The following is a 26809-nucleotide window of genomic DNA, read 5'->3' on the forward strand; positions in this document are numbered from 1 at the left end:
AATACCACCAAACAGCATCTTGTCTAATGCCTCTCTCCCTGTCCCATCTCTCTTCCCCTGTCCAACTGAGTTAAACAAAGCAGACATCCACCATTTGTACTCCCAGCTCCTTCAAGCCTCTCATCTTCCTCCCCTCCTGTCCTCCCACACTTTTAATGTTTTGAAGTAGATGTTGATGCTACATAAGTGTATAAAATTCTGCAACAAATGAACCAGTGCTGCCCTTTTAAATGTGATGACTTGAAACATCTGTCAAGAGTCCCAGGTTTTATCTTTGAATTCCAAACATCCATTTTTAATTTCCCATGCTTTATTATTCATAGCTTAACACAGGATATAAGTTAGCTGCACATTTAGTCTAATAGTCTGGTTTTTAAAAAAATGTTAAATATCTAAAAGTCTACAGTTTGGACTCACTTCAAACATCTTAAAGGCAACTTGGCCAACCAACAGGCTACATTTGAAATGCTGTTGTACTTGGCCTTTTCCTCACTGTCCAGTCAAATAATGACCGGGCTCCCTCTCTCACCACTCATCTCTCACTCTAGTGAAAACATGGGAAGCTCACTCTCTCATTTCACCGTTCTTTGCTTTTCATTCTCGTCCGTTGAAAGAAAGTGAAAAACAGATATATAAAGTAGAGAAAGAGCAAGAGACAGAGTGAGACAGGACCAGAGTATTAAAAGGACTTGAAATAGAGCAAAAATTACAGAAAGGACAGAAGCAGTAAAATAAGAGTCTTTACTCATCTCCAGTTTCTAGGACTTTGATCCAAAGGCAACATACATGGGGAAAATAAAAGGGTGATTCATAAGCAATTCATTTTTTATAATGCCTTCAATCTTTTTAGTCTACTTTTTTTCCACGTTGATGCTGTGCGATTGATCCTGTTGAAGAACTTTTTTTTCCCCCACTGGACTTAAAAAGTGTCTCATGTGCAGCACCTACAATTGTTGTCATGGAAGTCAGCCATCATGGTGAGAGGAAGTGAGTTATTCAGCAAGTAACTTTCAAAGTGCCAAAAAGCAGAACTGTTCATTAAAGTGGGCTTTTATGTAAAAATGGAGCATCTGAACTGCATCAGTGTTCAATCTGTCAGTTGTTGTTAGATGTATAAATGTCTGCTTCCCTGTGTGTGTGTGTGTGTGTGTGTGTGTGTGTATCAATCTGTGTCTTTCTACACATTTGTCTCTATATATTTATATTTATGTTTGAATGTGCATGTCTTTCATCATGTTTGTGTGTGTTTCTGTCTGTATTTCTGCATATTTATATGTTCAAGTTTGTGTGATTTGTTTTATTTGACTGTATGTGTGTGTGTGTGTGTGTGTGTGTGTGTGTGGTCGGGTCCTCTGTATGTCGTCACTGTAATATGGTGGTTTATTTTCACATCTATGACACTGCTCAGGCGGCTGTGTCACTCACCATGGGTTTACCATCAGTTTATGTGGGTGAGGAAGAAGGAGCGAGGCAGAAGCACATCGACTCAAGACACAAAATAAAGGTTCATATGTTTTAGGAATCAGGATGAACACCATGTGGTGAGAATTAATCTAAACAATGTTTTTATTGTTTCTGGAAGACGGTGGAGGTTTTTGACAATAAAGAAATGGCAACACATACTCTAACCTAGATCGAATTAAATCTTATTGCACAACCATTTCAAAACAATTTTGGTGGTTCTGAAATGTTTTCTGAAAAATTTCTGCTCTCGACGACCTCCCAGAAACTACTGACGCTTTCTTCCATCATGATTGTACGTCAGTCGTGGTGTACTAGAATATTGCTAAATGCATGAAACATAATGTAGTCATGATTTGCTGACACTGAAGAACAATAACAGCTTGTGCAATGTTAATACATTTGTCAAAACATTGTTTGGCAGTAAGAGAGCCTATTTTTTCACTTAAACACAGCTGATGTGAGATGAGCCTAAATCACGTCAGACAGACGGCAACACAAGAGCGAGACAGAGAGAGAGGACGGTGGCATGAAAGAGACAGAAAGAGTATGTGTATGTGTATGTCTGCCCCTAACTGAGATGAAACACCTTGGAGGTCAAAGGTCATCCCACCCAGAGTCCAGTCCGGGGGCACGCGTCCTCCGTTCCCTCAAGAGGTCAGACAAACAGATGGGTGTGTGTTCTCCACCAGTTAACGATTGGTTAAATAAATGTACAGGCTCCCTGTGGTGTCGTCCATTCAGACAGACACTCTGACGAACCGAAAGGACACGGCACACACACAAAACACACACACACACAAACAGGAGGACAACTGGTAACATCAGTCAGGACAGCTGAGGTGGTCTGAGTTTTAACACAAATCCAGCTGACACAGGCTGGGAGTCATTTCATACACACCTGGGCATGCACTGATACAAACACACTATCCCTCTCTCATAAGCACATACACACATCCCCTGAGGTAAATAAAACAAAAGCAGCAATGTTTGTGAAGAGAGCTGCACTACCTTCACCATCATAAACTAGTCAACAACAGAAGGTTTTACAGACTCGTGGCTAAAACGCCGTTATTTATGAAGATTATGGGTTGCTTCAAATTGTGCATGTCATTCTTGTCTTTCCCTCTTGTGCCTGCAGACATTTGCAAGGGAAATGCACCACAAACCTCAAGTTAAAGACTTGAACCATCACTACGTTCACTATTACACTTGAATTTAAAAAAACTCAGCCTTGTTCTGTGCTTGGCTTGCTGAATCACTTCAAACAGGTGGTCTGCTTTTAATATCATGACAGCTCTGTCCTTTATAGCCCAGTACCACCCTTCAAGGATTTTACAGACGTGTTTTAGTATCTCAAGTTTATGTTTTTCTTGTTCTCAACCATGCAGACCACAGTATATTCTGACTGGGCTCGAAGGTTATTCAGCGCGAGAAGAGGAAGACGTGCGCCATTTTTCATGGTGTGCCATAAAACCAGAAGTCCAAAAAAACCACACTGACAGATTGAGAGGGAGGCAGAAAATGGCATCAAGGGGAACACATACACACTGTGACGAGCACCTAAATCCACAAGGGGGAAAAAAAAAGGAAAACTGCTGCAATGCATCTTTTGTACTTTATATGCACACACAAGCCTCACAATCTACCACACACACACACACTTTCACTTCCCACAAAAAGGTTGGCACTCTCCCACCCCACTGCCTCATTTCCCTTCCTTAGCTCTTTGCCAAACATCCAGCTTTGCTCTCTCCTCATGCCCAGTTTGACTCCCTCCCGCTGGGCTAGGCAAGACGGCACACTGGGCATTTGGAGGACCGCCGTGAAACAGCGGGCTACGAGTTCGTCTTAATAGCTCCATTCATTGATTCTTGTCTTCCAAACGGCTCCAAGAGCGAGACTCTGCAGAGGGTCCCACTGAGCTAAGTGGCTGTGTAGAGAGCCAGCTAGTGTGGTTGAAAAGAAGTATAGAGGGCCCGACGCTGCGGCTGGGTAGCCGTACAGAAAGAGCCTTAGCAGAGCTGCCTGCTGAGGCTTAACCTTGAACCCCGGGGATCTGAGCACAGAGCAGGGCCAGTCTGAGCTCTGTTTTCCTAAAAAAAAAAAAATACCCTGGCACCAACCATATTTGTTCCATTAGCCATGGTTTCCCCCATAGGACTGCTCAAAGGCCACCCATTGATTCCGTATCATCTCATATGTCCAGTACTTCATATGTATAAGGATACAGTGGCATCCTGTCTCTGTACTAATAATAATGCAGACATTTCTTGATGGCTTGTTAATACTGTAAACTAGTCAGGCGACCATTCCTCATAACTTTACATAGACTTTTATCAACTTTGTATCAACTCATCATCAGCTCAGTTTTAAGATAGTCCGTATTAATTTACTTAGTATCAACTTGTCTGGTTTTATAATAACACTTTAAACATCATTAAGCAATGTATTTAATTTAAACAAACTAACTACAAGTTGTGGTGGCAGTCCAGCCCTGAAGTGTATGCCACGTGCAAAGCTTTTTCCTATTTGTCACATAAAACTAAATGTCTCTGTGTAGTGTCAAATAATTTAATGCAATGCTAAATCCACAGAAATGATCACCACACTGAGTTTTTAGACTCTTTTAGCACATTGTTTGGGTTTTCTGGTCTGCACATTTGCTGTGTCGTCCAGTCTCCCAGCTTTCGCCAATCCCCCACCACACCATAAATCCATGTAGGCAGCTGCTTCCCGCAAACACAAGTTAACCTTACTTCCTTACACAACACCAAAAGGCAGAGAGACAAAGTCAGCAAATAGCTGGTGAACATAGAATGACATTTAGCAGGTAAAGAGTATTAGGAGTTGGTGGAGGCCAAACCAGAAGCAAAATGAGAGAGAATATTGGACTTACTTTGATCTGGAGGACGGAAACATGACTCCAAACGAATAATAATGTTCTGTCTCTTAGCCGGCAGTATATCAGTTAGGGTTGGGCGATATGTTAAAATTTTCCAACCAGCAACGAACAATATATTTGTGTGGGTGTGTTTGTGTAGTGCGCCGGGGGCAGGAGAGTCCCCACTTATACTGTTTGAATACATTTGCCTTCACCTAATACTCTGACATCTGCGGTCTTAGCCTATAGGCTACTCTTCTCCAATTACAACCTTGATTATCTTTGCTAATTAATACGCTGTAAAGAGGCTGAACAGCTCCGACACTATTTGAAGAACAGTCAGCCTCCAAATGAACAAACAAGTAACATAACTATGCTATTATCAGGGTGGACAACTGCACATACAGTTTTTGCTTTAGATCTCACATATGATTTATGAATTGACGTTGCTTTTCACCACCAACCGATCAGACAGAAACCACCAAAAACGGCTTAATTGTTTCTTAATTGTTTCTTAACTTAATTGTTGTTCAATTCAGTCACTGCCGGAAATCAGTGCAACAAGAACGTGTATAATATGGCACAACTCCAACTGACAGTTCCTATTTGCAAACGCTTTGATTTGCGCTTTACAGGTAATTGTTTACCAAGTTGAATTCTCGAGGAGGCAGACCATTAAATTAGCAAAATAAAATTACAAAAATCACTCCAAAAAACAACTGGCGATGGACTGATAGCCAATATATTCGTCCAATCACCCAAACCTAGTACTATCAGTACTATATTTCTGTGAGTCTCTTTCTTAGTCATTCTGCCCCCTAGTGGTCAGAAATTGTTTGATGCAACTTGCAGCATGAACAGTCACTTGTATTTGTATTTGTTCACAAATTGTGTTACTTCTCAAGTTCTTCTTGTCAAACTGTCAGTTGAGATTTATATTTATAGTTTCCAAAGGCAGTTCGTGACTGATAATGTAGAGTAACAACACTGGAAAAGTCAATGCTAAGGAGTGACTCAGTAGGAAAACTCAACTTGAGTTGAGTCAGTTGGTATTGAAGTAAACTGCACAGTCCAACCAGTCTGTCTAATGGCTACACGGTGCATAAAAAGTGAATATAATTTACAGTTTCCAAACATTTCCTTTAGGAAACTGAGACTGAGTGCAGCAGTAGTTCAGCATGCATACAGTAAAATATGGGTCTTACCCAACTGTGACAGCTGTATATCACAGATTTCCTCAAAAAACCAACTAATCGTTATTTCTTGCATGTAGTTGCCAACACAAAGGAGGTTTGTGTTTTTTGTGGGTGTATATGCATATTTATCTGTCAGTGTATGTGTGTGTTTCTGTGTATGACTGATGTGCTGAGACATTCCCCCTCCCAAGATACTTTGTAGGCCCAGTTCTCCCCAGCAGCCCCCCCACACACACACACACACACACACTACCCAACTTTCCCCCCCGGCTTACCTCTCCTCTGTGCCCCACATTGATGAAGGCACACATGGGCTGGAAGGCACCGGTGCCACAGGCCAGGAGATGGGTGCGGTTGTAGGGCTGCAGGAGGCGAACAAAGTTGGCACACTCCGTCTGCAACACAGATACAAACACACAGATCAAAACCTTTTATCTCTAAGAAATATGTGAAAAGATATGGTATAATACAAGTTATATCAAATGTTTTGCGATGTCCATTTCAACACAACTTCACTCAAAGACAGCAAGGGTGAACTTACGGTGTCCCTGCATTGTTTTGTGAAGAAAGTGCTTTAAGTTCACAATTTGGCTTTAAGTTCACAATTTGGCTTGTGACCCTACGGATAAAGAACCATGTGTAACCTTACCTTTAACAAAAAAACTGAAAAATTGTAAAGTTCTGTAAAATTGTCATGGTGTAGCAGGATATTTCTGTCCCGGACAGGATGTGAGCATTCACTCCTACACACGTTACACACACATACTGTACAGTACACACACACACACCGGGGAAGGGCCCTTAAATAAATCAAATCACACAGTGCAACAGTAACTGTCATCCAAAGGCAGATAAGTTGATTTTCAGGGTATTGAAGAGAACCAAAATCATTTTTTAACAGAGCTTATTGATCCCACATGTTTGTAATGAGGGCCAAGAAAAGAGCTTTATTAGATGAAATGTGATATCCTCATTGTCCTGCGCAGGACTGGTATCTCTGATATATCTGATTTTTGGATTTCAGCCAATTCGACATGGGACCAAAGACATGACATGGAAACAAAGATTGAAAAAGAAATTCAAGCAGACAATGTTAAAAGACCAGACACTGATGCTCAAACACACTTGAGATTGAGAACAAAAGAAGTGGTGACTGAGGAAACGAGCACCAATACATTTCTATTCTACTCAGAGGTCCAGAGGAAGCAGAGGGCACGAATACTTCCTTCTTCCTGTCTGTAACAACAGCAGCTGACAAAGCGGGTGTCAGCCGAGAAGGAAGTGACCGGCCGGGTGTCATTCAAGTTAACAAGGTCAAACTCATGTCTGCACAATGAGCATCTGGTGTGGCCAAATATCCAATGAGATGATGATCCAAGTGTATTGGTGCATGCTTCTTTACCTTTTAAGAATTTGTGCGTGAACGTCTTGTTCTGATTTCGACACATGAACGTGTGCATGTGCGGTAGTCTTTTTGTATATTTATGCAGTCTAGTAAATCTGTCATTTTGCGTTTGTGTGTGGCCGGCATCCCCCTCAAAGTCGGAGTCAGATGCTCAAACGCTGTTGATCATTTCCTCAAGTGCTTTGTGGCGCTGCAGCTCTGCAGTAAACCATGTCACAGCCGTACGAGAAATTGTTTACATCATCCTAATGCCCTTCCCTGCTGGCTCATGTCTCTACCCAAACAAAACCAGACCAGAAGTAAACTAAACAGAAACATATTTGTATTAACAATGCCTTCAATAAATCTAAATTTGCTGCTAATTATTCACTCTATACAAAAGGAAGCAAAAGGAGCATCTATGTTTCACATATATTTCTGTAAAGGAAGAAGAGATATCATAAAGCAAATGACATGTATTCCTCTCATTATTTTTCCCAAATTAGTATTGTATGGCTTTACTGGCGACAAACCAGTGTAAAATTTATCTCCAGCCTGCTGAAATCATCAAGAAATTAAGGGCTGGACTTGACATACTGTCTCTATTCACTAAAGAAGATATACGATGTCTAGGAGAGCCTACTAAGTGGAGGGTGAGGGTGAATAGAAATCTGTCTCTCCTATATTTCCACTACTCAGGGAGTCGTCTTAGAGATCTGTGTGGCCAAGGAGAGCAAAGAGCGGAATGAAATGTTGAAAAGAGGAAATATGTCTTTGCTCTCCCACCCTGGGGTTTGGGGTTTTACATATATATGTGTGGTCCTACGGAGATTAAGTGGCAATAAAGGGAGTGGTGTTAAACAGAAAATGAAGTGGTTTGATTACTAAATCAGATTCCTCTCACTGGGAGAGTTCAGGGAGTAGTCTTAACATCTTGCCAGGATTGAAAATGGAGGGATTTAATAACTGCATAAACAGCCAGGGTCAGGGCTGTTTGGTGGAAACAAAAGCTCACAATGTTCATTTATTAACCTTTGATTGTCAAGGGGAGGACGGCTGACCACAAATACTCTTTCCCAGCAATACCAAGCTGCCCATTCACACAGCTCAAATGTTGAAGCTGCCCACGGAAACCACAGTTTTGTGTTTTGTGTTCAAAAAATGTATGTATAGCATTTTAAACATCAAATTCTTACTACGTTTTCTCTGAGACACAAGTATCATTAACATAAACAAACACAGACATTGCCAAGAGCTCTGACAGCCTCTCCTGGCCTTTTACAATTTGCAGTACTGAGACTGATTTCCCTTGGAGTTTAGTGATTCTGGAGGGCACTGTGCTTCCAAACAACACTAAAGATTGCAAAGTTCAATAGCAAATGAAGGTGTGACTTCACTTCCTACATGTCCAACAACGCTCAAGCAATTGTACTACTGGTTGAGGAACCACATCCAGTCAAGTGGTTTAATTAAAAGTTTATATGACCACTTGGATGACAAATCTACAGACTCTTCCAACATATGTTTTTCAGTCAATTGAAAGAGAAAAACTTGGGCTGAAGAAGCCGAGACGGCGACTCCAGAGAGTGGGAGTGGAGACAAATGTCTTCTTTGTGACAGTAAGAAACTTTATTATGTTTATGGCAAAATGTGGTCTTTATATTGAGAAAGAAATACGAGCAGTAACAGTACCACAAGCTACAAATCATTTTAATCATGGTGTGATTTGTTTACAGTATGACAGCATCCCAATTTGGCGATGATACGTTAATGTTTGAATATGCTACACGTAGATGCAGTCCACAGACCAGGAAAAGTTTGTCCTGGGCGGACTGAGAGTTCTGAACTTTCAAGCTCTTTGGCTCATTGTTGCACGCACGTTGTTAATATTTTGGGGAATTTAAAGGGGTTTGTCAAAATAGTGCATTGATGAATTGATGTGAGCCCACTGCCAAAGCATGGTTGGTTAGTAACCAAAGGGGACTGAAAGGAAAAGATGGCATCGTTATTGACGTGCCATGTCGAAAACAATTAACTAACTCACCGGCAAAGTATTGCTAAATGCCAATCGATATTCTGTTTTAATTCTGAAAGACCAAATGCTGCTCTGCATCCCCAGAATCAGCGTCATCAGCAAGCTAGCATTGTTTAGGGAGAACATAGCATGTTTGGAAAGTTTGGGCCAGCAGTGAGCTGCTGCTTGGAGAATAGAAAACTTGATAGTAATTTATTAGTAATGTCCATGGAGAACAATGGTAGAGCTAACATGGAGCTGACAGCAACGAGAGCCCCAGCAGCCAAACATGTTCCATGATGACTGACCCGGGCAGGGAGAGGCAAGTTTGGACATGGAGAGCCGTTTCCAGTATAAGCAGCCAATGTTCAGTGGATAGAAGTCAGGTTCTGTAATACTAACAGGATATGAGGACCAACACAAACACATGCACACACAAATATGCCCATGTACATATACTACAGTGAACAGGACCTCATACACAAACACAATCGCAGACACACACAAAGCCGGACAGCTGGATGAACTGGCCTCTCCAAGTCTTTGGTCTCAGCAGCTGTTTGATCCTCAAAGAAACCAGGTTTCTTAGCACTCTTGACTGATTTCCAGCACTGAAAACATTCAGTCATGGGAAGACAGTCACGCCAAATTATGTGAGATGATTTTTCCAAAATATCTACCAACTACTCCTACCAATGTAACCAATCAAATATTAATTTTGGGATAGAAAACCACAGTCACCTACTTGGCTTCCTGGCAGGCGTAAGCATGCAACCAACATTTACATTCTGGCAACGAAAAGAGCCGGAGACAGCTGAGACGGCCCACACTCTGTGTCTCTGGCCTTTGCAGCTTCTTTTTCTCAATAATATTACACAAAAACATTAAAGAGCTTAAAGAGGAGCTGCTGTATTGTTGCAAATCTGAAGCCCACATGTATTACTGTTTAGTCCTGTATTATATCACAGTGTAAACAGTGTATATTTTCAGACGTTTTTTTACAGTTTTTTTTAGCTTCTTTTTAGTTTCTAATGTCAGCCCTTTAAAGATGAGTTGCTGATACATTTAAGAAATGACTCTGGTGTGGATAGGGAAACATTACCTTCATAGTTAAAAGAAAGCAACATTAGGTAGGACAAAGGACACAAACCCCGACCTTCTTAAGACTTTTTGCTGCAGTACAACAACGTTTTTCTGGTCTCTTTCTTTCCTACACTGAAGACACAATATGCTAAAGACTGGATTCAAACAAAGTGGAACTGATCACAGCTCTACTGATAAAGCCAAACCAATTTGGGAGGCCAGATTACTGACACTATCAAGTTTTTTATGAAAGAACAAAGCGCAGAACTGAGCGCACAAATCGAATTTTTGAAATGTACAGAATTCTGACTTGCATACACAATGCTTCCCTCGTTTTCTCAAAGTTTAATTATCCGCACACTCACAATGCCTAACTTGCTATCTCTGGTCTCTGTACTCATCATGCACTGCATGTGTCACAATTTCAGCCCATTAGAGACGGGGGAAGGAACCGGCTGATTAGATGATTAGACGGTAAAATTGTAAGCGAATGATGAAGACAGATGAAGCAGAAGAATGTGTTAACAGCCTGAGCAAGACACTGCATGCTCCGCTGAAGCCACTGAGTGCCTCCCCTCAGCCTGTTATTTATTTGTCTGGGCTGAAATTAATGATGGGGTAGGTCATGAGGTGGTGACTCCGGGAGGAAACGCTATCAGTAAAAACATGTCTAAGGTGGCAGACACTTGTCAGTAGAACGCTGTGGAGACAGAGGCTTTCATTAAAGAGATAAAAAGGACATCCCCCTGCTTCACACACCTTTAATGTCAAGGTACATATTGAGGACTGTCATGCATGCAGATATAGAGAGAAATGTTTTGCTTCAATTGAATGATTAAACTTGGACTGATTACAATTTAATTTTTTATTACAACACCTTTCCTGAATTTGGCTCATATGTCTTTCTCTTTATCACCATAGACACACATACGCACAAAAAGCCAAAAAACTAAGACCGTCCACCTTTCAACCTCTACCACTTTTTTCAAACTCAGTTATGTTTAACAGACGCAGACAGCAAACATATGAAATGGAACGTGTCTGTGTGTGTGTGTTTGTCTTTGGCTTTGTAGATGCCACTGGACACAGCAGTAGTCCATCTAATTTGACACCAAAACTCTGAAACATAGAAAGACGTGAAGGAATGCAGAAAGATGTCTGTGTGGTTTAACATGTATAAGCAGACAAACATCTCTATCTGTTACCGACACAATTTCACACAGGCTCTTTATGACTCCTTTGGCACGGGTAAGGTAGAGTTACACACATCCTGCTTTAAGACCTGTCCTATAATGCATTGTGACTCCTCCTCGCCACTATGGACAGTACAGTAGAACACACACCTCATCTAACGTGGTGTGAGCAACACGCAGAGGAAACACCTAATAAAACTGATATAAGACACCCAAGACACACCTGCCACTTCAAACACAGAGAACATACACACACACACACACACACACACACACACACACACACACACACACAAGACACACACACACACACACACACACACACACACACACACACACACACACACTTTCTAAACCGTTCCAGATGGAGGTGGCTGTCCGGCTTCTTGCCTTGAGAACAAGAAGGCTCAACATTCACAGTAGTTTTACAACTCTTACAACAGTGTCTTAATTGTGTGTGTGTGTGTGTGTGTGTGTGATGTGATGTGTATTATATATATTGAATGTCTTGTCTGTAACTTTGTGTTGTCTCTCTTGAGAATGAAACAATAATGAAAAAATAATAAAAAAATGTATGTATTCTGAGCACCTCTAAAGCCACTCAGAGCTTCTTCTTCAACCAAACTGGGACCAAATTTAATTATGTCCCAGGACATCAAAGAGACTTCATTACAAAGTCTATTCTTTTCCTCCTTTCTTTCCATGATTTTTTCTATCTTTTTTTTGTTTTGTTTACCATTCACCGTTGCTGGAGCAAGTTGGCATTCTAACCTTTTTCTAAGTAACACTAAACACAAAGAACAACTGAGGCAGAAATGGGAACGTCATTAGTTTTGCAGGTATAGTTTTTACAAATTCAAATGTTGACCCGACGATGGCGCTAGATGAAAAGTTCCGGGATCACAGAAGTCATTACAATTAATCATGTCCAAATTTCATGGCAATCCTTCCAACAGTGAAGTTAAGATAAGTTGTTCCTTTTGTACCATTTTTATCTCAAGCTGTAGCCCTGTTGAGTTGTCGACATTTCACTCAAAACCACAAATGTCAACCTCATGGAGGCGCTAGAAAATTCAGGAGATCACTTCATAATTCATATATAAGACCATGATGGTCTCATGACCATCATTACCTTCATGTTCTTCACTCTTCCCCTTCTCTTTCATCAGCTGTGAAGTTGCTACTTAAACTTCCTCTGGGCTAACAAACAGAAAGCTGAGTCAGCATGTGAGGAGGTAAACATCTCAAGGTGCTGACACATGGCCACTGGTTCCTTTCATTGCAGTAAGCATTTTCTAAAGCTGAAACTTTATTCTGAAATGGTTTGTCTCTTAACATTATTTGAGGTGGTTGCTTCAGAGTCTCCCTCTCCTCTTTTCTCTTGTTGTAAACCATAATTAGATGAACACTGTCCTCCCTCTCCTCCTGCACGTAATACTTAACACTTTCCTCCCTATCTCCTCCTCTTTTCTTTAATTCCATCTCCTCCTTCCTCCCTCTGCACTTTGAGCGCTCATTAAGAGCTACAGTTCTGCCTTCCTTTCCTCCTTCACAGAACCAATAAAAATCTTCATTTACAACCACAACGAAAGCTTTCTCTTCCCCTACACCTCTCTGTCATTGTTCCACTTCATTAAGAAAGTTTTTCATGGAAACTTTAAACGTTCATCATGATTATTAAACTCTCTTGGCAGTGTGGTTGTAGATTTCATTAGAGTCATTGGTAGTTTATAGTTTACTCTCCACTTTCTGGGATGTGGAGGAGCAGGGACTGAAGTACCAGTTGCTGTAGGGTAGAAAACTGAAGTGTCAGCACAACACAACATGGCATGTCTAAGTATGCCATTTACTGAGGACTTAGTTTGTTGTGCTGCTAGAGGCACATTCTGCACTTCCCATCACAACATATGCCATTTGGGGACTGCTGTTAAAAAAAGGGCCTTGTAGTGCCGCAAGTGCATAAATATTTTGTGTCCTGGGTCTCAAACCCATTAAAATCTCTTTCTATATACTAGAACTGGAAAAATTCAAGCAGGAACTGGAAGATACAGGAGAACCACTGAGAGAAGAGCAGAGTCGAGACTGACATGGCTACAGGATTCAGCCAAAATCTCTGAAAGCCAATACACAACTTGACACACCGTGGGTTTGGAGGACAGTGCCATGCTGAGAGCTGCTTCTCTGCTCTCCACTGGAGGCACTGTGGAAAAGATTATATAGGTCAACGTAGTCACGCCATTTATAGAAAAAGCAGGGTCTGTTGGGCTCACTTTTAACCACATTGTACTGTCAGAGTTCAAGTTACTGAAGAAGGAATGAGAATCCAAATGCAGACTCTGAGGCTCAGCTGGTAGAATAAGAGGCTTATAAAACAGGCAGGTGGTCAGGCCTGGCAAACAAATTCAAAAATCAGCAAACAGACAGGACATTGGCAAGAGAGCTGGTTACAAAGTCCAGACAGGAAACAGGTATTCAGGAAACAGGTCTTGAATGCTGCAAATCTGGCAAAGAGTGGCTGAAAACTGGCCTCTGCTGCATATGCTATTTAGGCTGGCGTCTTGTTCAGGTGATCTCTGGAGAGTGGAAACTTGAGGACAACTAGAGGGCAGGTGAACACACCGGGAGTGGGAAAAGAAAGAGTCTATGGGTGTGTTCAGACTGGATGTGAAGTACATTTTACAAGCAGCAAGAGTGCAAACTACAGTGCTGTGAAAAAGTATTTGCCCCCTTCCTGATTTCTTATATTTTTGCATATTTGTCACACTTAAATGTTTCAGATCATCAAACACATTTTAATATTAGACAAAGATAACCAGAGTAAATACAAAATGCAGTTTTTAAATGATGATTTCATTTTATCAAGGGAAAAAAGCTATCCAAACCTACCTGGCCCTATGTGAAAAAGTAATTGCCCCCCCTTGTTAAATCATGAATTAATTGTGATTAACCACATTTTTTGGAAAGCTGAGTTCAATTTCACTAGCCACACCCAGGCCTGATCACTGCCAGACCTGTTGAATCAAGAAATCACTTAAATAGAACCTGTCTGACAAAATGAAGCAGGCTGAAAGATCTCAAAAAGCAAAACATCATGCCGAGGTCTAAAGAAATTCAAGAACAGATGAGAAACAAAGTCATTGACATCTATCAGTCTAGAAAGGGTTACAAAGCCATTTCTAAGGCTTTGGGACTCCAGTGAACCACGGTGAGAGCCATTATCCACAAATGGAGAAAACTTGGAACAGTGGTGAACCTTCCCAGGAGTGGCCGGCCTACCAAAATTACTCCAAGAGCGCATCGACGATTCCTCCAGGTCACAAAAGAACCAAGAACAACATCTAAAGAACTGCAGGACTCACTGGCCTCAGTTAAGGTCAGTGTCCATGATTCAACAATAAGAAAGAGACTGGGCAAAAATGGCATCCATGGGAGAGTTCCAAGGCGAAAACCACTGCTGACCAAAAAGAACACAAAGGCTCGTCTCACATTTGCCAAAAAACATCTTGATGATCCCCAAGACTTTTGGGAAAATATTCTGTGGACTGACGAGACAAAAGTTGAACTTTTTGGAAGGTGTGCGTCCCGTTACATCTGGTGTAAAAGTAACACAGCATTTCATAAAAAGAACCAACAGTCAAACGTGGTGGTGGTAGTGTGATGGTCTGGGGCTGCTTTGCTGCTTCAGGACCTGGACAACTTGCCGTAATTGATGGAACCATGAATTCTGCTCTCTACCAGAAAATCCTGAAGAAGAATATCCAGCCATCAGTTCGAGACCTCAAACGCACTTGGGTTATGCAGCAGGACAATGATCCGAAACACACCAGCAAGTCCACCTCTGAATGGCTTAAAAATAACAAAATTAAGGTTTTGGAGTGGCCTAGTCAAAGTCCGGACTTAAATCCAATTGAGATGCTGTGGCATTACCTTAAACAGGCCGTTCATGCTCGAAAACCCCCCAATGTGGCTGAATTAAAACAATTCTGCAAAGAAGAGCGGGCCAAAATTCCTCCACAGCGATGTAAATGACTCATTGCCAGTTATCGCAAACGCTTGATTGCAGTTGTTGCCGCCGAGGGTGGCACAACCAGTTATTAGGTCGAGGGGGCCAGGTCGGTTTGGATAGCTTTTTTCCTTTAATAAAATGAAATCATCATTTAAAAACTTTTTTGTATTTACTCTGGTTATCTTTGTCTAATATTAAAATTTGTTAGATGATCTGAAACATTTAAGTGTGACAAATATGCAAAAAAATAAGAAATCAGGAAGGGGGCAAATACTTTTTCACAGCACTGTATGTCAATGGGAAGACAGAAGTGGAAGCGAAGTGAGTTGATCTACGTAGCGCAAATTGAGGCTAGGATGGGTCTGTGAGAGTTGTTTCCAAAGGAAATGTGTTGAAACAAGCAGGAGTTAAGTGACAGCTGCTCACCTGTGGTTCCTTCCCCGTTTGAATGCAGTCCTCTCGGTTGCCAGGTAACGGGGGCCAGTAGATCTACAAAGGATGAGAAAAAGATAAAGATGGAGGAACAGAGAAAGACGGGAAAAAGAGTGTGTTGATTAATGACTTCAAAACTTTGAAGTAATGCAAACAACAACCTTATTCAATTGTTGGGCCCACAAAGGCTGTGTGTTAATGCAATGAAAACATAATAATCAGCCCATGTGTCATCAAATCTGAATTATTTTCCCTGCAAATTGAACTTTGTAGCAATTAGGACCAAATTGAGCAGAGCGGACCCTCAACATATGATGACAAAAAGGCTTTGGAATGAAGAGCTGAAGACTTTGGGAGTTCACTTTTGGCTTGTAAAGCTGAAACCTTGATTGAGACACGACAGAAACATTTATCATTCCAGTTGAGTCAGCTGTCTCTGAGATTTCTGCCTCCACTCCAATACAACAGAGGTGAAAGGAATTTATGTTGTGGTGAAAAAATACATTTCAAAAAAATGTACAGCACTGTGTCTTTTTAGAAACAATGTCCTGGTTACTCTGGACAACCCATTGACTTCACAGTGACCAGTTTTCATTGGAACTACTTTGTGCTTAATAAATAGTCTCTACTAAATATGTTCTGTGGATTATTATTATCCAGAGTGGCGGGACATTGTTTTTTTGGAAGTCAGATATCTCAGACACTAATGTGTATTTCAAAACCTAAGTAAATAAATCCAAAACTGTCTGCAAGATTAGATACCACAAGTGGTAAAAATATTTTTGTTTTACATAATTTGGGTGAACTTAACCTTTATCAAGGAAAAAAAGCAACATTTTATTTGAGATTTACAGCTAAAACCAACTTTAAATAATTAAAATCCATTTAATTCACCAAATACTGCCCTAGGCTACAGGATTTTACTTCTGAGATATGTGATTGTTAGGTGGTATTGAGGGACCATCTTAATTAGATCACCATGTAATTCAGATTGATTTGTCCAAATAAAAAAACACGATTTTCACAAATCAGATTAACCATGGTCCCAGAATAACTGATGTGGAAGTGTTTTTCATTTGAAATATTCTTTAGGCAACACTCTACTTGCTTACTATGGACAATATGTACTCTGCTACAATAACAAAACAGAAACACAGGGAATCCTTGTGATACTATTAAAAGACTTTAATAAACTGGCTTTAGATGTAAATGTAAATGTGTTGACTCCAGAGACCCGTTGCTCAGTCCCCTTCGGTGTCAATCTTCAGTTTTGTGCCTAGAAATGAAATTAGACCTTTGGCTACAAAGAAGCAGGAAACCGTCAGAGTATCCCAACAAGATCATCTGGAGGTTTAAAAAAAGAAAATAATAAACATCTCTTCAATTTTCAACTCGAGTTCTCACAGTATTAATCCAAGACTGCCTTATTAGGAGAGTCCCAAAGTCTTCCTCTCATTCTGCCAATTCAAATATCAGATGAGCGTGAAATAAAATTTGGACCTGACACAATGGGACTAGTTGGGACACCGCTTTCAGCAAATGAAAAATTAAGTCAAATTGCAACTGAAGGGGAAAGTTCAAGTCTGTCTCAGTATTGCAAAGGCGTGTGTAATACTGTAGTTTCGTGCAGACTACCAGAGGGTATAGACAATAAGTCTTTGTCTGGTCCAGTAGGAAACTGACCTTGTTTTGGCTACCAGGGAGAATAGAAACCAGAGAGGAAAACAAACGGTCCTGACTTGCATTACTATGTCTGATTATGTTCAGTGCTTATGGAGAGCATATGTATGTATGTGTGTGTGTGTCAAGGGACCACTGTGATAGCTAAAGGCTTTTAGAGTGTATGAATGTGAGTGAGAGGAACAGGAATAGAGAGACAATGTAAACTGAGGTGAAAAGATGAGTGAATGTTTCTGCCTCGTTGGCTCAAAACTGAACCACGTTCTCTTCTTTTGCTCATCGCTCCCTGAATTTCATATCAGCGGTGAAAGTTTAAGACAGATTTGATCTCCTCTGTCATAAATCCCAAGTCATCAAAGCCAGCACAGTGGACTCACGGTAAATCAGGATGACTGAAATCTGGCTCACAAAGATTGAAATTCTCTGACAAGTCGTGTATGGATAAAGGATGTGACATTGGAGAGCCTGGAAATACTTTAACCACTCTAATATGTTATAATACAGTGGACTGTAAGATCGCAAAAAACTTTAACTAGATGAAATATCAGAGGATAGGATAGGCCTATAAATCAAATGAGAGAATATCAAACACATCTTCATGGTAATGCAAACTGTGTATTGGCTCAAAAGAGGTTTTTCATATTAATTCTGTAACTGCAGAAATATTTATAGACTTACATTCTTGTTATGTAGAATCAAACATGCACTCTATTACAAATATGTCCCCAGTTGCCTTGAGCATCTAAAGAACATTTTCTACGTTTCTACGAGAGATTTAAACATATTTCGAGGTTGTCACAGAATTAGTTATTGTCAGTTTTCTATGTATTTTCTTACTATATAATAATATGCCTATTTTTAAAGGATATTTTCAACATGTTTTTTTTTACATAGTCATCTAAACACATGTTCCTTCTCCTCAGTTCACCTTGGACATTACCATAGCAATTTATATTCCTGCTGGACTTTAAGAAATCACTTGTGTTTTACCATATATTAGGAATATTTGTGTATTCAATTTCTTGCCAAGAGTTAGATGAGAAAATTGATACCATCTGTACAGTAAATATGAAGCTAACAGCCAGTTAATTTAGCTTACTGTATCTCGTTTGTTTAATCCAAAACCAGAATTGTAAAAATGACAATTTGGTTATGTACCGGACTGTTTCTTGGCTGGGACCAGTTACTTCCTGGAGTCTCCACTGGTTGCCTGGCAACTGGTTCTGGCCAAGAAATAGCTTGGCACATAATCACCTGTAGAAGGGTGAATTGTTGTTTTTCTTTTAGTTGTTTTAAGGAGTAAATGAACAAGGTGCAAAGTGTTAGTCAGCTCCAAAGGTGCTGGTAGGTGGATTTTGTTACCTTTGAAATGAGCAAGGCTGTTTCCTGCTCTTTCCAGTCTTTGTGCTATGCTAAGTTAGCTAGCTGTTTGCCTTATGTTAATTGTACAGACATGACACTCAACAAGAAAGCAAATAAGCCTATTTCCTAAAAAGAACTATTTACATAAAAATGTTTTAATGATCAATGAAATCGAACCAGGTTTCTAGCTATAAGTATTTTATTAGTTAAAACTCTCAGCATAAAATGTACACTATTGCATATTTGATAGACAGCTCCACCTTCACACCATCTGATCGGAGTGTCTGTCTGACACCAAGCCTGCTTTTGTCTGAAAGTTGGCTTGCAATTGTGGGAATCCATTAGAAACAATCATTTGTTTCATGCCTGACTGAAATGTATAAATAAATTAGGGCCAGTCTAAAACTTGGCTTGAAATGGTCTAGCTATCTGGACCAGTTTTTCTGGCATGATGCCGGACTGATATAAATGCGTGCCTGTCGAAAGGCCTGGCTCTTACACAGAGTCCAACCTAAAGCAGCCTAATAGCATGTCTGACTGATACTGATGTACTGTGAAATCAGGCCCTGCCTAAAACCTGGCTGGCAATGGTCTGAGTTAATTTACTGAAATATTCCATCCATCGTCCAAGAGTCGCGCTCCACACGCTTCAGAAAGTATGGCCGACCTCCACCAGACAGCCCTGTTCCTTCCTCTGTTTAACTGTTTCTTGACACTTCATCAATGTGACCCGGCCTCTTCAGAGTGCTCTTTAATTTTTAATCCACCCTCAGACATAATCCACGTTTTATGTCTTTGATCTTTGAACTTGGAACAGTGTTTATTTTAACTGTCGAAAAAACTCTATCCAGAGTTCGAAACAAGCGAGCCAAGCAGAATGGTCGGGAGCACAGGCAGTCCTTTAAACTTCAAGCTGAAATTGGTTGTAACTTTTAACCGCCCGTGACTAAACAGGACCTTCAAAGACGTAGACGTCGCTCCACACACAATACTTTAGAAGTCAGCCAAAATCATAGAAAGACAGAAATCATCAAATGACGTCTTTGGTCATATGCCAGCTGCTGAACTTCCTGCAATAGATCAAGACCTTCCAGTATACTTTACACTTTTTAGTTCAGATTATACCAACTGAAGAAAGAGAATAAACAACTGCCGGAAATGTGATCAACCCAACTTGTTTTTTACAACGTGGGCACATAAAATATATCAAATAAACTTATTTTTGATATGAATGTCTCAATAAAAATAGAGTCCCCTGTCAACTTCATACTTTTGTGTATATTGTTCATGTGCACTCAACTTAAAAGCAGTAAAATAGCTGGGACACAAGCAACATCACACTGATGTAAGCAGATGCTTTTCCATTCTGGTCAACTCAGTTGTAATTTATGCACAAAACCATCAGTCTTTTTGACAGCTCATGTTGCTGAGCCAAAGCAAAGTTTGGCAGAAGCAGAAAGATGGAATCATGGGATGTGATTAGTTTATTTAGACTGAATCAGGATGCAACAAGGCTAGAACTGCCTGATTTAAATATTGGACCGTTGCACTTTTAAATCCTAAAACTAACTCTAAACTAAAGAAAAAAACATGAAGTCCCTGGTGACAAGGTTTAAATTACAACACAACCTCTGCTTTTATCAACACATCTCTTTTTACATTGTATCATTTTGAGGCCAAAGGGATTACTCGATAATTAAGCTACACTAAGTAAACTGGGCCCAAAGCCATCTCCAAAATCACCAAGGAAGCACAGCAACATAAGATGTCAGCTGTCTGAACACATTGAAACGTGAAAACGTCTTTGACAGGTACCAACCATATTTCCAAGCCAAAACAAAACAAGATCTAACATTTTATATACAATAATCAAAGATGGTATATCAAATACCAATCATACCTGTTTATGTTTTAGCAAGTAGAAGTGGAATATTTACTCCATCACATGAAAGATTTACACAAACTAAATCAGCATTTGTTTTAGTTTTTCTGGGTAATTATCATTAAGCAAACTGTTCCACTTCCCAGATTTGATTCAGTAGGAACTGGATCCAATTTGGAAACGCGTTGGGTGCATTGATTCAATGCCATCTGACTTCTCTTCAACCGAAGCCTTGTGTTTGGAATAACACCTTACTCCCATTTCCAATTTTACTACAGTGTTGGTCAGAGTTATAGTGGAAAGGCTGGCAAAGTAGGTCTTTATGCCAAAGAGATACTGTAAACTCGGCTGGGCAGAGTTTGAGCTGGAAAACTGCAAGCTAGTGTGATAGATTCCACTGTGGTTTACAACTTCATTCTGGTTATAAAAACTTCAAATGTTTTTCAAAAAGTGTTTACGACATGCACAATATGAAGTGTGGAAATACAACAATGCTGATAAGCCACAGACGTGTAATGGATGAAAAATCTGTTGTTTGCTTGGCAAGAATTTACTTTTTTATCTGAGAACAAAATCAAAATCAATCACATAACATTATTAATCAGACTTAACTCCTTCATTATTTTTTATTTTATTCCAAAGCAATAGTTAAACATTTTGGGATATACACTCATTCACTTTCTTTCCGAAAATGAGAAGATTGATACACCACCAAATGTCATGATGCTGCGTTATGTATGGAACTGGAGCAGAGACATGGTTAGCTTAGCTTAAAATAAAGAGTGGAAACAGGGGGAAACGGCTAGCTCTGTAAGGTCAAACATATGCCTACCAGCACCTTCAAAGCTCATATTTAACATATTTCTACCGGGAGCTTTGTGGTGTTGGTAGGCATATTTTTTAGTTTGGGAGCGAGACAGGCTAGCAGTTTCCTACTGCTTCCAGTTGTTATGTAAGCTAGGCTCACTGACATGACACACATGCGATCGGTGTTGGTGTTGGTCTCACACTTAGAAAGAAAGTTAATGAGCGTATTTCCCAAAATGTTGAACTATTCCTTTAAAACACCTTTGAACTCATATCCGAAAGATCCTCGAGGCTCTGATTCTACAAAATGATGTGGGTATCAGCTGTTGGGCCCTGAGATTTCAGCATCAATGCTGGTTGTCATGGCAACATTGATTTAACATCAAAATGCTTTCTCGGAGTGATCGTTTCTTTTGTGAAGGCAAACACTGTTTGAATTCATTCCATATTTTTTTTCTTTTCTTTTGTTTCCTCCTTCTTTCAGCGCTGGTTTATGTGTGTAATCTTGTAAACTTTTGTTTCATTGAACTGGCATCACTGTTAGGTTTCACAACGGCTGGCTCTGATAGAAGCACAGGCATAAAGCCTCAAACGGCTCGCAGCAAACTAGAGTATCAGAAAGCTTCATGTGTGATCGCCAGCCAAAACAGAGAGCAGTGAGAGGGATGAAGAGGAATTACAGGGTGGATAAGGTGGGCGACATCTGGCTCTCTGGGTACATAAATTCCCTGTTCACCCATTCACTTTGTGTCAGCCTCTTTGACGTATGGTTACACACATTCACTTGCGCACACAAACACACACACTGCTGAAGTGCTGAAGCACACTGGGATTGTTTTGTTTTAGAGAGAGTTATTTTTGTTCTTGAAACCAGTTTAATGGAACACAGATTATACTGGGCACCGTACTGAAAAGCAAAATATGATTAAATATATGCTGCAAATATTCCCAGAACTATTCTTCTACAGATACACATACACACAGAGATTAAATGAAATCCTGTTTTAGTTTAAATCCGCTCATTTCCCTTGTGTCCAAGCCTTCCAATAAAAACTCTCGGAAAACTCATAAGATATAACTCAAAGGTATAATAACCCCCTAACTCCACAAATCACAGCAAAACTTATATCTATGTCTACTGTTGCACTGAATAAATTACATTAAATCTGAATTCCTTTCAATATGAGATACACATTTCTCCATGATTAACATACTGTATCTGGTCTTCTTGACTTAAAGAAGATGCTGAAGCGCTGCTTCACAGTTACATAAACTTCTTCCCAAAATGAATAAACTTTATTCAAATTGTTTCAGAATCAAATATCCAATATTTGTAGATAGAATAAAAGCAAGCTTTAAATCTGAAATGATGATAACAGCTTGGTAGCATACTTTCTGCTCCTTCAGCCTCTCTGTTGGTCAGAGAGTCGGTGTTTGATGACGGTGGAAATCTGCAGAACAGTTGACAGATCTGACTTTTGGATCGCAATTCATCTTTCACGTCTTTCTGGTGAGCCAAAGAAATTGTAGCTCTTGCAGCCTAACCGCTGTGTTTGACAAGCCTTAATGACATATCAATGTGCAGATTAAAGGTGACGCAGATGGAAAAAAGGGGTCTGATTTACGACAAGCTGCACTTTTACAGGTGTTCCCGCAACGCGAAGGGATCAAGATTGTAGAAATGTTTTAGCAAAGGCATGAAAAAATGGGATTGTTTAGGTTTGAACAACCCTGTTTATACATCCTACTGCAATATGCATTTATCCACAAATGTCAAATACATTTCAGAATGTACTCTATGCAGTGCATGTATACTGTACATGTATATAGTCCAGAATTGATCGGTCAGAAATCACAGATGTGAGATCCATTATTTTTCTGAAAACTGAGCTTTCTTTAAGCTTTATTTCATATTTTCAGTGATGGTGCAATAGCAGTAATAGAAAATGCAAAGGCTGTTCAGGTTTGAGTCACCACTTTTGTGGTTGATTTATGACACAGATCGCTTTAACAGATGTTCTGCAAAGGGGGAATTCTGGAAAAACACACAAAATCCTGCACTTATCTCTTCAAGTCATACATTATCTGCTCCAGATTGAAACCCCTCGCAGAGTCACTGCAACTTAAATCAAAATGGAATGATGAATGGTGACTGTACAGTGACTAACCTTTTACAAAACATCCATCATCCAAGCAGAATACATTAAAATACTTACATAACTCAACTTTTACTGATATTTACTGTCTCTGAAAACCTCACCTCTTTGGATTCGCTGCTGGCAGGTCCCAGCAGGAGAGAGTACAGGACATCTTTCCCTCCCAAGAAGAGGCGGTCACGGTACTCGTCGAGGAAGACGGCGGTAACAGAGAGCTGGCCATGATGGCCGCTGAAGATGGACGACCTGTTGGTGGAAAGCAGGTCTGCAGAGAGAGGAGAGAGAAAGGATGAGCAATGGCATTCAAAAGAAACACACAGGAGAGATGGAGGACTTACAGAAATTCCAAAAAAAGGTACAGTCCAAGCAGTTGAATATAAAAATCAAAAAGACAAAACTAAACATAGAGATTAAATAACAAGTCAAACTAAAAACTGCAGCAAAAAAAGAAGAAAAAGAAAACAGATGAAAGAGACAAAACACCACATACCTATAAAAGCCATATCATTACGGAGAATTACCCTGATATGCCGGGTGTGTGTTCTCAAAGAGGGTTCATGATCAAAGCTTCCAGCACTTTACAGTTTCCAAGAAGTTACGAGGGTTTTGTGAGAACGTTTCTGAATCTCATACCAAGAGCAGAAAGCTAATAAGCCTTGCTTGTTGCTGCTGCACCTGCTTGTTGTCCCAACCCCCTAACTGTTGGTTTTCAGATTACAATTGGCGAAATGTAAGCCCTTTTCAGACATGGAATATGCAACATTGCTGGCTTCATCTCTCTGTTAAAGAGATGGCATATTGGCATTCAGACAGAAAAGGCGACTTTTACGCTCATGTTCCTCGCGGCTTCATTCAGACATGAACGAGCTGCATGCTTGATATTTGGCTCCTGGTGCATGAGAGGGTGCCTGTTTGATGACATCTGACAGTGTACAAACATTGAATGACACAGGACGTTAAGTTGGGACCTAAGTTTAGCTGGATATTAATTTATTCTTCCATGCAGTCGCCATGACATTTGAATGAACATTAGAAATACATGGAGAGACTGTTGGTCAGATTATTATTGTAAAATGTTTTTTTTAACCTTCTTTGCCACAGTTGGACCACAAGGGGAAAAAGACTGATCTCCTCAATCCCTTAAATTTACCTCTTTCTCAGTGTTTCCTAGTTTATCAAACTGATTTTGTGCATAAGAGGCGGTAAAAGGCGGTACAAGACGTGCAGTCTCTCCTGCATGTTTATATTTTCTCTCTCTGCATGTTAAACCTTGTGCTGCTTACGTTCATCTGAAGGCATTCAAGATATGAGACCAGCCTGTTAAATTGTCATCAGATTAATGTAAAGCGGTGCATGTCTGACATGCTCGCTGTGGTGAAAACAACAAGCTGCTCTCAAGTCATTAAACACAAGTGTGACTAATAACATTAATAAAGGCTGCAGTCTTTCTTCTTGTGTTCTAAATTTAGAACTTTCTTTTCAGTACCGCAAAAACCCCAAGTCCTCATGTGGGAATCCAGTTGTAACATCGCCTTTTGTTCCACTATATTTGTCTCCACACCCACTCCTGTTGCTGCTGTCAACACGTCACTCCTGCACATTAAAGGATGTTCTTAGAAAAGACCTACAGTACAAACCAGAACAGGAAATGTCTTTTTTACGTCTGATCACGGCAACTGTATTTGAATCCAGCAATGCTAAATAAGCTCAAACCACTACTGTTAAGAATCTGAAGTGCATGGCTTCACGAGAGCACACACACACACACACACACACACACACACACACACACACGACACACACTCCCATATAAGTAAATATGTGTCAGTGGGAGAGCAGGAGTCCTTCTGTACACACCAGCCTGCACCTGGCTCTCCTCCCTGATCTGGCAGCAGCATCAAAGTCAAAAGGTTGATGCAACGACTCTGCAGGAGTGGTAGAGAGCGGGTTGAATTCAAGTTCAGCTAGACGAGGGATGTCTCACACACACACACACACACACATACATACACACATATATACATGCATACACCAGCACAAGCTTGCTGCTTCGCAGCCTCTCAGCCTCCCACAGCTCTGAAATCTTCCACCACTTTCTCATTCAAACACCTCTTACATCTGCTACCTTTCCTTTTTCCTGACTCTTCTTCTGTATCACCTCTCTCTCTCTCTCTCTCTCTCTCTCTCTCTCTCTCTCTCTCTCTCTCTCTCTGTAACAAATATGTGTGTGAGAAGATGTCTTTGGTATGCCATATTCTTGGTGGAGGGGTCTTTCGGCTCGATCAGCTTTCCGTCTACCTCTCATCACTCATCTGTCACGCTCGTTATTCCTCTGCCTCTTTCTCATTCGGTCCAACACACACTGTAACCCTCACACACACACACACACACACACACACACACACACACACACACACACACACACTGTGAGAAAGTAGGCTCAGTCACTCACCACTCAGCAAGGGTATTGAGTGAGTGAAGCTCAGGGGCCCTGTGTACCAGTGACACCTTGTCCATCACTGAAGCCTTGCATACATAAACACACACACAGATGATCTGTTTTACTAGAAATATCCATTTCTCAAACTCATAAGCTTCCACACACACACACACACACACACACACACACACACACACCTGCATACACTACAGTAGAGCTGCCAATTTACTATGATGTAAAACAGAGAAATGCAGACTTGAAAAGCTGCAACCAGAGAATGTTTGGCATTTTTACTTGATAAATGAATTCAATGATTAATTAATTATTAATTGTCATTTTCTGTTAGATTGCCTCATCATTTCAGCATTACTCTGGACACACACACACACACACACACACACGAATAGATACCTCAGCCAGTTTACTTTTTTTCAGTCTTGCTTTGCCAGCAGGCACACACACACACACACACACACACACACACACACACAGATATGTATACACACACATACAGACTGCCTCACCCTAGATTACCCTCATTACCAGCGCAGAAGAAACTTTTTCAGTGAGGGGAGAACACTTTCAACAGTTTAACACGTTATCATGTTTTCTCTGTATATACACTCCCTAATAGGGTCTTTACAGCTGCCAAATCAAAACCAGGATGGACCAGCAACTCTGCTGAAACACTCTCCTCCGCTGAGGCCAACCAACTTTGAAGCCAGTTAAATGTTGTTACAGAAAAAAAATCCTCTGAAGACAGTGATGAGGGGAATAGATTTATAAGAAAGACTGGATATAAAACTTTAAAGCTGCTGGCAGGAGAATA

At 40.4% G+C, this 26809-nt stretch overlaps 1 protein-coding gene across 1 annotated transcript in view; it reads right to left on the minus strand.

The window, feature by feature from the left end:
* The window catches only part of sema3bl (sema domain, immunoglobulin domain (Ig), short basic domain, secreted, (semaphorin) 3bl), a 59802-nt gene that overhangs the window by 18579 nt on the left and 14414 nt on the right, over positions 1-26809 (minus strand). The window contains exons 2-4 of the mRNA XM_070910784.1: positions 23645-23805; positions 15648-15710; positions 5817-5936 (exon numbers count right to left, since the gene is read on the minus strand). Of these exons, the coding sequence (XP_070766885.1) occupies positions 5817-5936; positions 15648-15710; positions 23645-23805 (344 nt within the window). The remainder of the gene's footprint in view (positions 1-5816; positions 5937-15647; positions 15711-23644; positions 23806-26809) is intronic.

Source organism: Enoplosus armatus, chromosome 8 (genome assembly GCF_043641665.1).
Source record: "Enoplosus armatus isolate fEnoArm2 chromosome 8, fEnoArm2.hap1, whole genome shotgun sequence".
Classification (NCBI taxonomy): Eukaryota; Metazoa; Chordata; class Actinopteri; order Centrarchiformes; family Enoplosidae; genus Enoplosus; species Enoplosus armatus.